The 12,477-nt window shown below is 37.1% G+C and overlaps 1 protein-coding gene across 4 annotated transcripts in view; it reads left to right on the top strand.

Annotated features, from left to right (window-relative positions):
• The window catches only part of ZFYVE9 (zinc finger FYVE-type containing 9), a 188,201-nt gene that overhangs the window by 92,369 nt on the left and 83,355 nt on the right, over positions 1–12,477 (top strand). For 3 of the 4 annotated variants that reach the window (XM_059922362.1, XM_059922352.1, XM_059922371.1), the window contains 3 exons: positions 7,408–7,507; positions 9,947–10,123; positions 11,712–11,881. In XM_059922362.1, the coding sequence (XP_059778345.1) occupies positions 7,408–7,507; positions 9,947–10,123; positions 11,712–11,881 (447 nt within the window). The remainder of the gene's footprint in view (positions 1–7,407; positions 7,508–9,946; positions 10,124–11,711; positions 11,882–12,477) is intronic. The other variant, XM_059922376.1, reaches the window with a different exon arrangement.

The following is a 12,477-nucleotide window of genomic DNA, read 5'->3' on the forward strand; positions in this document are numbered from 1 at the left end:
CCTAGTTGCTCCGTGGCATGTGGGATCTTCCCACACCAGGGCTCGAACCCGTGTCCCCTGCATTGGCAGGCAGATTCCCAACCACCGCGCCACCAGGGAAGCCCCCCTTCTGCTTAATTTTGCTGTGAACCCCAAACTGCTCTAAAAAATAAAGTCTATTAAAAATATATATGTGACTTTTTAAAATGTTGATACTGCTTGGATATTTGATATTAAGAAATTGTTCATTTTTAAGGTGTGTGGTTTTGTTATGTTAAAATAGTCCCTATGTTTCAGAGATTATATATTGAAATATTTAAAGATTAAATGATACCTGAAATGTATTTCAAAATGATTAAATGGGGGAGAAGTGGGTGAGGATTGGCTTTGATAACGGTCTCACCTGGGTAATGGGCACTTGGGGGTTTGTTATGCTGTTACGTATACTTTTATATGATTGGAAATTTCTATAATAAAAATTTTTTTAAATCAAGAATGACCAGAGTATGGTTACAAAAATAGGGATATGTTTTAATTGCTTGCCTTTTTACAAATTAGCACTTTTAACCCACATATTACTCTTTTAATGCATTATAAGTGTGTTATTTACAAGGTAATAACAGGATATATAAAAAATTAATTCAGAGTAGAGTAAAGGATATGAATCTGATAACTTCATACAAGTTTAAGGTTTTATGTTGAATCTTATTTTCTTACAACTCTTTCTGTTTATATAGCCTCGCTTGGAAATAAAGTTTAAAGGTTTAGTCAGGGACCCTTTGTAGCCAGATACACTCTTAAAATGACTCTGATAATTATTGTTTTCAATTAATAACAGCAAAGTTGCAGCAGGTGTTTAGACAGAAGCAGGGTTCGAATCTGATTGAACTGCTTTAGTTCTTATTACATTGATTTTGGTATTTGTTAATATGCAAGGGTAAAGTACTCTTTTGCACTTAAGAATTTTTACAAGTTATTACTGTCACTTGTCTTTGTGAGTGGCTGGATATTGGTCAGTCACAAGCACTTTCCTCTGCTGGTTTTTGTTCTTGCAAGGCAGTTATTTTTGTCATAATTACAGGGCTTTTTGAAGACTTGGGACATCATTCTTTCTACTTTCTAATTTGGAAAGAAATAAGTGAGCATTTGATGATTTGAATTTTCAAGAATTGCAATGGAGTGTTATTCACACTGTAAGGGGGTATAAATAGGCACAAAAAAAGGTACTGAATATGAAGCTTGTTCATAAATTTTGCAGTAGGGTTTGTTATGTGGAAAGCCATGAGTGGGAAATTTTAATAGGAAAGGGATGTAAGGGCACCATCGTATATTTAGTACCTATAATGTGCTACATTTTACATGGGTTATCTCATTTAATCTTCGTAAAAACCTTACATGGAGGATATTAATATTTCAGTTTTATGTATGAGGAGAAACTGAGGCGCAGAGATTTTAAATTATTCCCATAAAATTATTTGGCTAGTGAATGATAAAGGTGAGATTGGAACCCAGAAGTGCCACATTAAAGAAAATTACACACAAACGGAACATTTTAACCAATATTTCACTGGAACATTATATAGCATATGTATTATAAATCATCATAATTTGCCTCTTTACAGTTAGTTGGATCATACAGATCCTGTCATTTAAGGTCATTCATAACCATTTGGCCTAAAAACTTGAGGTCACTATTATTAATAAACTGCTTAAAATGTGTTTGTCATTGTTGAAGTTGTGAATTTGAGCATGTATGATATAGCCCTTCCTTGATAAGTGCACATTAATGTTTGTTTCTCCATTCATATATTCGTTTGTGCAATCATTTTACTAATCCAGGAAGCAATAAGCATTTATCGAGTACCTATGTTATTTCAGGCACTGTGATATCAGTATTAACAATACTTTCATTCATTGTTCCATGGAGTTTACATTCTAGTTTGGGAAAATGGAGAATAAGTTAAATAAATGCAATAGACTGTGTTAGTTGTGGTAATGAAGGTATATGGTATGATACTTCAGCAATATAAGAAGTTCACATGTACAAATATATAATTCTCTTTATTTCTAGAACTGAGTTTACTCATCTGAGCCTATAGCTCAGAGAACTAGGGAAGATACTTAGATGATGTTTGGAATGTGGTGGGTTATTTCTGGTGGTCATAATGACTAGGGTCACTAATGGCATTTAGTAATCTGGGACGAGGACTGCTAAATGTCCTGTGTTGCCCCTTTTATAAGTTCACCAGTCCTCGTGGATTAGGATCCCACCCTAATGACTTCATTTTAACTTGTATATCTCTGTAGAGGCCCTATCTCCAAATGATGTCATATTCTGAAGTAACAGGCATTAAGATTTCTTATGTATTTGGGGGAGATACAATTCAACCCATGGCACCAATTAATATTTTTTTTTCCTCTATTTTTTATTTTTTAAACAAACACCATGGGCTTTTTTTTTTTAATTTTAATTATTATTTTTATTTATTTATTTATTTTTGGCTGTGTTGGGTCTTCGTTTCTGTGCGAGGGCTTTCTCCAGTTGCGGCAAGTGGGGGCCACTCTTCATCGCACAGCGCGGGCCTCTCACTATCGCGGCTTCTCTTGTTGCGGAGCACAGGCTCCAGACGCGCAGGCTCAGTAGTCGTGGCTCACGGGCCTAGTTGCCCCGCGGCATGTGGGATCTTCCCAGACCAGGGCTCGAACCCGTGTCCCATGCATTGGCAGGCAGATTCTCAACCACTGCGCCACCAGGGAAGTCCATAAATTTATTTATTTATTTTTGGCTGCTTTGGGTCTTAGTTGCTGCACGTGGGCTTTCTCTAGTTGTGGTGAGCAGGGGCTATATATTTTTTTTAATACAGAAGAAGCTCTACTCAAAGCTAAAAGATCCCAATCCAACACCTAAAAAATTTATGTAAAGTAAAAGGAGAGAAAGAAAAAGGCCCTATTTCCATCCAACTCTCATCCCCAACTTGACTGTTACTTTTCCATGTCAGTCAGTACATACAGACTATCTCATTTTTAAAATTTATTTATTTTTTAAATTTATTTTTGGCTGCGTTGGGTCTTCATTGCTGTGCGCGGGTTTTCTCTAGTTGTGGTGAGCGGGGGCTACTCTTTGTTGCGGTGTGCAGGCTTCTCGTTGCGGTGGCTTCTCTTGTTGCAGAGCATGGGCTCTAGGTGCATGGGCTTCAGTAGTTGTGGCTCGTGGGCTCTAGAGCGCAGGCTCAGTAGTTGTGGCGCACAGGCTTAGTTGCTCCACGGCATGTGGGATCTTCCCGGACCAGGGCTCGAACCCGTGTCCCCTGCATTTGCAAGCGGATTCTTAACCACTGCACCACCAGGGAAGCCCCTATCTCATTCTTTTTAACAGCATGAATTGCATTCCGTTTTATGGTTATACTGCAGTTTAACCATTCCTCTTCTTCCTGATGAACATTCAGGTTGTTTTCAACTTTCGGCTATTACAAAGTATACAGAGATAATTCTTGTATACATCTCTTGGCATATGTGGGTTTTTTTGTAGGATAAATTTTTTAAATTGCATGTACTGAGTCAAAGGAAATGAACACTTAAAAATTTTAAAGATATTGTTAAATTAACCTACCAATTTATGCTACCATCAGCAGGATATGGGAGAAAGTTCCTCTTTTCTCTAAGCCCTCTCCACCATTGAACAATGTCAGTTTTAAAAAAAACCAAAAATACTTTGCCTGTGCCATAGAATAAGAATATCTCATTCTTTAGTTTTTATTTTGTCACTAGTGATACTTAGTATCTCTTTTTTTTTAATTTTTTAATTTTTTAATTTTTTAAAGATTTATTTATTGATTGATTGATTGCTACGTTGGGTCTTTGTTTCTGTGTGAAGGCTTCCTCTAGTTGCGGCAAGCAGGGGCCACTCTTCATAGCGATGCGCGGGCCTCTCACTATCGCCGCCTCTGTTGTTGCGGAGCACAAGCTCCAGACGTGCAGGCTCAGCAGTTGTGGCTCACGGGCCCAATTGCTCCGCGGCATGCAGGATCCTCCCAGACCAGGGCTCGAACCCGTGTCCCCTGCACTAGCAGGCAGACTCTCAACCACTGCGCCACCAGGGAAGCCCAGTATCTCTTTATTTATTGGCTATTTTATTTAATTTTCTGTGAAGTTATCTCTGTGAGTTCTCTGCCTGTTTTTCCTTGGAGGTATTTGTATTTTTCTTATTACCTTATTGAAGCTCTTTATATGTTATGGATATTAGCCCTTTGTCCATTATATGTAACACAAATATTTTATCCAGTGTGATATTTTTTTTTATGCTATTGTAAATGGAATTATTTTTGTAGTTTCCTTTTTAGATTGTTCATTATTAGTATGTATAGAAATACAACTGATTTTTGTTTATTGACTTTGTATCCTGCAACTTTGCTGAATTCATTTATTAGTTCTAACAGATTTTTTTTGTTGAATCTTTAGGGTTTTCCACATACAAGATCACATAATCTGCAAACAGAGATAATTTTACTTCTTCCTTTCCATTTCAAATGCCTTTTATTATTATTTTTTTTCTTGCCTAGTTACTCTGACTAGAATTTCCAGTACCATGTTGAATAGAAGAGGTGAAGGCAGGCATCCTTGCCTTGTTCCTGATCTCAGAGGAAAAGCTTTCAATATTTTACCTTTGAATATGATGTTTGCTGTGGGTTTTTCATATGTGGCTTTTACTATGATGTGGTAGTTTCCTTCTACTTCTAGTTTTTTTTATTGTTTTTATTATGAAAGAGTGAATTTTGTCAAATGTATATGATCACATGTTTTTTTCCCTTCATCCTGTTAATGTGTATTATATTGATTTTTTTTTTCTTTTTTAAAAATTTATTTATTTTACTTGTTTATCTTTGGCTATGTTGGGTCTTCATTGCTGCGTGCGGGCTTTCTCCAGCTGTGGCGAGCAGGGGCCACTCTCTGTTGAGGTGCTCAGGCTTCCCATTGCAGTGGCCTCTCCTGTTGCAGAGCACACGCTCTAGGCGTGTGGACCTCAGTAGTTGTGGCACATGGGCTCAGTAATTGTGGCGCACGGGCTCTAGAGCGCAGGCTCAGTAGTTGTGGCGCACGGGCTTAGTTGCTCCTCGGCATGTGGGATCTTCCCAGACCAAGGATCAAACCTGTGTCCCCTGCACTGGCAGGTGGATTCCCAACCACTGCGCCACCAGGGAAGCCCTCTATTGATTTTTTATGTTGAACCATCGCAAATTTATTCTTGCTCCCCTCTATTTTTTCCCCCACGTTGCAGTCATGCAGATCTGATCATGTCTTTCTCTTTGATTAAAACATTTAAGTGATTTCCCATTGCTCTGTTAAAAAGACCAAAACTGTTAATACAACCTAGAGAACCTTTGCTTGGTCTGGCCTCATCTTATTCCATGCATCCCTTAACTCTCAGGGTCTCTAGCCACATTAACCCTTTTTAGTTTCTTGATAGAGCCATGTTCTAACCCTAATGGCACCCAGGCACATGGTATTTCTTCTGCTTACTCTTGTCTCTCTCCTTGGTACCATTTTATGCATAGAAAACTTTTACCCATGCTTCAGATTTTATCTCTGTAATTTCCTAAATAAAATCTTCCCTGACCCTGCCAATCTAGGTAAAACCTAGATTACATGATCTTATTTTACCATGTACTTCTTTTGAAGCAAGTAATTTTACACTCACTTGTGTTATTATTTGATTTTAGATTATAACCTCTGTAGACTGTAAATTCCACAAAAGCAAGGGCCATATCTGTTTTGTCCACTGCTACACCCAATAGGGTAGCCCAGTGCCCAGTACATAATCAGAGCTCAAATATTTGTGGAATAAATGAGTGAATGAAGGCTTCTCGGTTTTACCTCTTGATTAGAAAGGTTATTGAAGGATTTCAAGATTAACAATTCAATTTAATTTTTAGGAAGTTCTATCATTTGGTATTTGTGTGAAAGACGAATTGGAAAGACACATCTGAAGGTTAGGAGGACAAATAATAGATTTTGATGGTCTCCTAGGCCTCATATAATAAAGGCTTGAATAAAGGCAGCAGCATAGGATGGAGAGGAAGAGGTGGGATTTGGGGAGAACCATTTAAGAGAGAGAACAACAGGACTTAGTGACTGACTGGATGTGGTCATAGTGATGGAGAAGGAAAAGTCAAAGTCTCAAAATGATACATGAATAGTATGAGACACTATTACATAGTGGTTAAGAACAGAGCCTTTGGAGACTTTTTATGTAACTTACTAGCTGTATGACAGAGCAGTTTACTTCACATTTGTTTATTTAACTCTGTTAATTATAAATGAATGCCTTCATAGAACTTATGAGGTTGAATGAGATAATACATGTATGTAAAGTGCCTAGTATTCATACAATTTGCTGTGAACTTGAGCAAGTTTTTAACCATCCAAATTTAGTTTCCTCTGATAGAAAATAAGGATAATATGTCCCCTGTTCTCCCTGTATCACAGAGTTACTTTGAAAATGTGAAGCCTCTGAAAAATGTAAATTGGTAGTCATGTTAGCTAGGTATATTAATTACATCTAGTAGAAGAAGAGATGATTGCTCTCACTTTGTCTTTAATAGGACCTCATCTCTTGTTTCATCTTTGTAAGATATAGGATACTTACTGTCCATAAAAACTGGATTAGTGAAATTTATACTACTGGGAACACCTTTTTGCCTGTATGAAGCTCTCTGTGATAAGGGACTAATGAGTTCTCAAGAAAATAGATCTTAACAGGGAACTAAGGAGATCGTTGTTGCCTGGTATGGAAGGGAGAAGAAAGTAAGATTGTCGGGAACTGACCCTGGAAAGTGGAAATAAGGTGCTGGAAATTGGCATGGCCAATTTTTGGTTGTCTGCTCTGATTCCCTGTAGCTGGGGCTGTGCATATTTTTATGATTGAGTTGTGTATTTTGATCTTTCCTGGCCTTCATAACAAACCAGTGAAAGCAGATGGTATGATTATTATTCTGCACATAAGGACAGTAAAAAAAACAGAAGTTAAAGCCCAGAATTCCCAGTCTTTGTTTGTTTCACCTGCTATATTGCCTCTTCAAACAGAAATAGCAGATGTTACTATTCTAAACGCCCATGTTATGTGATATTGTGTACAGGAATTTTGCCTAAGGGCAGCTTAGATTTTTTTCCCCTGCTATGTATTTGGTGTGTAATCTTGGCTAAGATTTTTGTTCTCAGCCAGCAATTTCACTTTCCTTATTTTTGACAGACATGTTAATCTCTTTCTTGCTTTTGAATTGGGTCTTGCACCCAGCTTCCTCAATTGCATTTTCCTTTGAAGTTTTTAGTGTTGTATTAGTACGGTTCCCTGTCACTCAGTGTTGGTCAGTATTGGTTTACTTCCTTTATACTGTGATCCTAAGTAAATTTAGTATATTCTTTTTCCTGCAGGTTTTCTGTGCTTCCTGCTGTAGCTTGAAATGTAAACTGTTATACATGGATAGAAAGGAAGCTAGAGTATGTGTAATCTGCCATTCAGTGCTAATGAATGGTAAGTATTAAAACAGGTTGAATTCACAGTTATTGAGACAGAACAAGAGAATTCCAATGAAAAGACTGCTGTTTTTTCCTTCCTTGCTCTACAAGTTGCTCACCTTCTCAAATGTCATAACTTTACCTGAAAAATTTAAAAATACCTTAGCATTTCAGAATTCCTGTGCCTAATTTAATGAATAAATGCTAAAGTCAGGTAAGTTTTGCAGGAAAAAAGGAAATTCTTGTGGAAATCTGGTGCTCTGTGGCTGTTAATGTTCCTGTGAAATGACTGGAGTGGGAGTGGGGAGGGGGCTATTGACCACTGAGATGATGAAATATTAAAATTGGGCTGAGGTTTTCCTTTCAAGGGAAGCTTTCTCTTTCTAGGGAATATCTTAATAATTTAGAACACATTCTTATTGACACTTTGGTTCACTCATCTTGTTAAAAATAAATATTTTAGCATCTCGAATCGAATAGAAAATTGCATTTTTCTGTCAGTTATCATCTTAATACTACTTAGATTTGTCATAAGAGTAATAGTTTTTAATTTACTTATGTGGTAAAAGAATATGGCCAGGAGAAGGTAAATATAGCTTATCCAGTGTTCACCTTTTGCAGGACTGGAAATAAATCCAAGGGCATTTTAGTTAAAACTCCCCAAACAAACAAACCCCCCCCCAGAGTATTCTTGTAAAGAGATACGATAAAATTGATCAGGCTGTATAGTATTTTCTCTTTGAATGCATCTTTGTACAGTTGCCAGAACAGTTACTAATAGACATAAAAATGTTGAACTTACACACCACTGCTGCTTGTGCCAGGATAATGTGTCTCCTGGAGGCTGAAACTTATCTGCTCAAGGCCCCTCCTGCTCTGTGTGTCTGCATTGCTCATAGTGATGTTTTCCTGTTGCTTCCTTATTAACCTATTGCATGTCATTTAATCTGATCTGTTCTAATTTCCTGTGGTCCACCCAATTTCCTCCCATTTCTGAATTCTTATAATTTTGATCAAATATGAATTCATTCTCTTTACTCTTAAGGGTCATTTTTCAGATGGTGGTTATTTCACTCGGTGATGATTTCAGTTTTGGATATTTATCCACAGATAAGAGCATGTTGCTTAATTTCAGTACCTGATACCTCTTTTATTTGTTGAGGTCTTCCAACTTGATGGCTTTTTTTTTTTTTTTTTTAACTTGGCATAGCTAAAGATGAAGGAAATGGCAGAGGATTCATATGGAATACTTACTTTTTATTAAGCCAAGGATGCCCTTAACAGGGGATCCTAAAATAATCTACTTTTTGTGGTTTTTCCAACGTCTTTCCTCTCGCATGGCTTAGCCTGGTCTTTTACTGAATATTTAATTTGATGCTTTTCAGTGTTCCCTATCCCTTTTTCCCTTTCTCCTTTTCTCTTCCTTCCCTCTTCCTGCCAGTGCTTTCAAAGGAACATAGCTGTTGTTTCTAGCTTTGTCCTGCAGTTTGGAGGCAATAAGTATTCAAAATCTTATGGATCATTCTTTGATGTAGAATGAGATTTTTTAAAAGATGCTCCAAAAATTGGGCGGTTTCTATTCCTGGGCATGTGATATTGCTTGAACCCAGAAGATAAAATTTATATCTTTCATTTCTGTAGTATCTTTCATCCTATTTACTTTAAAAACAATAGTTGATATGTCAGTATTTAGTTAGTAAAATTATAGAGTATACAGAACCTTAACACATTTGTGATCATTCATATTGATTGATGGCACTTATATGATATTGGCACATTTTCATGTTCAAATGGGTCCTGTGCTTTTGAGACACACCAAAATGTGAAATGGTTGTTTTTGCTGGATACTTTTACACAGGGTAATGATTGCACAAAAGCAAAATTCACGAAAATGTTGAGATGTGTTCTCCTGAGCTTTAGGCTTCAGAATTTTTAAAATGAGATTTTACCTCAACTAAGAGCCTAAAAATCTAGGAATGAAACAAAAGATATTATATAGTGGAGTTATGCTATTTTAGCCCCTGATTTTGATTTTTGATAGAATTTTATAAAATGCATTGAATATTAAACCTGCCCTACCCACCAGAAATGTCTAAATGCTATCCCAGTTGCAAGTCCTTAATAAGTTTAATGTTGTTTTACTCCCTCTTCAGGGAATATATGGTCCCCTTTAAAGATGCCAGGGACCTAGTCATTAACCTCAGACTGATCCGCTATCAGTCTATATCAGAAGTATCATGTAATTCTTATTTGTTACTTCCAAATAGCTTACTTAACTACATGGTCTCCTTTATTGAATAAAATCACCTATCTCCTTAATACCTTCACTAGCTGGAAGAGAGACATACTATGAGTGTTAATTAGCAGGAACTACATTATTTATCCAGTATTGTGGAGGTCTTGATGTCCATATTTTGCAATCCATTCACATTGATTGTGTCTGTATTTGCTTTAGCTCAAGCCTGGGAGAACATGATGAGTGCCTCAAGCCAGAGCCCTAACCCTAACAATCCTGCTGAATACTGTTCTACTATCCCTCCCTTGCAGCAAGCTCAGGCCTCAGGAGCACTGAGCTCTCCACCTCCCACTGTGATGGTACCTGTGGGAGTTTTAAAGCACCCTGGAGCAGAAGGTAGGGGATCATGTGCTATTCTCTCTCTTTTTCCTCACCAAGTTCCTCTGAAAAGGTGCTGATGTGATTTTACATCACAAGTCTTTAACACACTGCAGATAAGTCCCTTTGGGTGGTTATTAAAGTGGAAGAACAAGGTGAGAAATGTGTTGAGACTATTTCTGGGCAAGTAAAGAAGAATATTGTGTTGCCTGATATTTTGGAGGCACCTCTAAAAATATGCCAGTACCCTCTCCAACTTAAGAATGGAGTAATTACTTTGCTTTTACTTGAAAAGAGTTGCAGAATTTGAAATCAGCCTGCAAAATCCTAGCCTCATGCCTACCTTAGTGTTCTTTGCAGGAATTTAGTAAGTGATGAAAATAAGAATTCTTTTTTCTGACCAGCCCATTCTAGTATTGCCTTTTGGAATATATATTGCCATTTTCTCTTTTCCTTTTTAATCTATCCCTGTAAAAATATGAAAATACTGTGTTAGGTACACAGACGTTTATAAAATCCAGAACTTTAATTCTGATTATATCATATGATAGGTAGAAAATCATAGGCTCAACTTATTTTAGTTTATTATATCTTTATGATTATGATATTGTCAGATGAAAGGCACTTTGTAAGTTCAGGGGATTATCAGTAGTAAAAATAACAAATATTTCCTTAAAATGATCTGTCAAGAAGTCTCCCCTGATAATTAAACTCTGTCTTCTTTCATTAATTTTATATCTTTTTGTCTAGCAATATTCCCTTCCCCTTGTTAAATAGCCCTCCTCCCCTTTTGAAGATCAAAAACTTCTATTGACATTATCATACTCTTCTGAGCTCAGGCTTTCGTTCTTAAAATCTTTATTCTCTTTACTTCATTTGTTGTTTTTGTTGTTCTTCCCTGGTCTCTCTTTGTTTTGGCTGTTTGAATTGATTTTCAAAACTGGATTTAAAGAGATCATTTCGTCAGACTCAGTTTTCCAGCTTTTCCCCATCCTTTTACTAAAATGCAGACTACTGCATTTCACTATCTGCACTGCCAGATCAGTCTTTTTCTTCTTCAGTTACACTTTAGCCAAAGATCTGGTCAGTTTGCTTCCCAATTCTTACGTATCTGTGCCAACTCTTCTTTTATTAATTAATAATTCTTCAGCATTCTTCAGGGCATCTTTTGCCTTTTAAAAATACCGTATCACTTTTCCAGATATTTTATTCCTACAGAAACCTCATACTTTTAGGAGCTGTGGATGCCTATTTCTAGATATTTTTTCTGGGCTATTAGTTTATTTCCTAGGCACTTCAAACACCTTCCCTAGTTTCTCTGTTAGTGATATGGGACAGAGTATGTGACATAATCATAGGCATATTTAATACTTTAAAGCAAAGTGTTTTAAATCTTTACATATAAATTACAGAAGTAAGGAGTATATTTAAATGTGTATTTTTATTAATTTATAACCACTTTTATACAGTTACAATTATATTTAGAAGTATAAAATGCTAAATAGTGATTTCTTTGTACATCTGAGATTGGTGACCTTCTCTTCTTGATGTTAGAAACCCTATCAATGTCACAGTGTTACCTGTTTTATTTTTCTGGCTCCTCAAGTGGCTCAGCCCAGAGAGCAGAGGCGAGTTTGGTTTGCTGATGGGATCTTGCCTAATGGAGAAGTTGCTGATGCAGCCAAATTAACCATGAATGGAACTTCCTCTGCAGGAACCCTGGCTGTGTCACATGACCCAGTCAAGCCAGTAACTACCAGTCCCCTATCAGCAGAGGTAAGAAAACAAAACAGCAACTAAAATTGAGTACTTACTTGACTCAGCACTATTCTGCCTCTGTCTTGTCTTTTCCTAAGTTGAGTGACCTTTCTGTGGAACCCTATAGACTTCAGATACAGTTTAGTGCATGTGTGTGTATGTGTGTGGGCATGCTTGTGTGTGTGTCTAGGGGTAAAATAAATGTGGCAAAACCAGTTGTTCTTGTTTGTTCTATATTTGGAAGTTTTTTCAGGAGAAAGATTCTTATAAAGGTTGTTCTCAGGTGAGCTCAGTCTACTACTGTAGCTAGAGGCTGTGCTAGAGCGAATCCTGGTCCCTTGATACCTTGGTTTTCAAAGCGTATTCCCCAGGTTCTGTGGTAGCTGCCAGGGAGTTGCCGTGGTGAGGAAGGGCCAGGAAATATGAAGGTGGCTGAGGAATCCTTCTATTCCTTTGTCTTCAACCCGAGCATCTCTACTTTTTTCTGGTCTGCCTATTGTGTTTCCAAGTAAGACTTTTAAAGAGGATTCTAAAGCTTAAAAATAAACCACTGACTTAATGGATGGAAGACTCATATAATTTACCTAAGGAAACTAGCTCATACTGTGCTGTCA

The sequence above is a fragment of the Balaenoptera ricei genome, chromosome 1 (assembly GCF_028023285.1).
Source record: "Balaenoptera ricei isolate mBalRic1 chromosome 1, mBalRic1.hap2, whole genome shotgun sequence".
In the NCBI taxonomy this organism is placed as follows: Eukaryota; Metazoa; Chordata; class Mammalia; order Artiodactyla; family Balaenopteridae; genus Balaenoptera; species Balaenoptera ricei.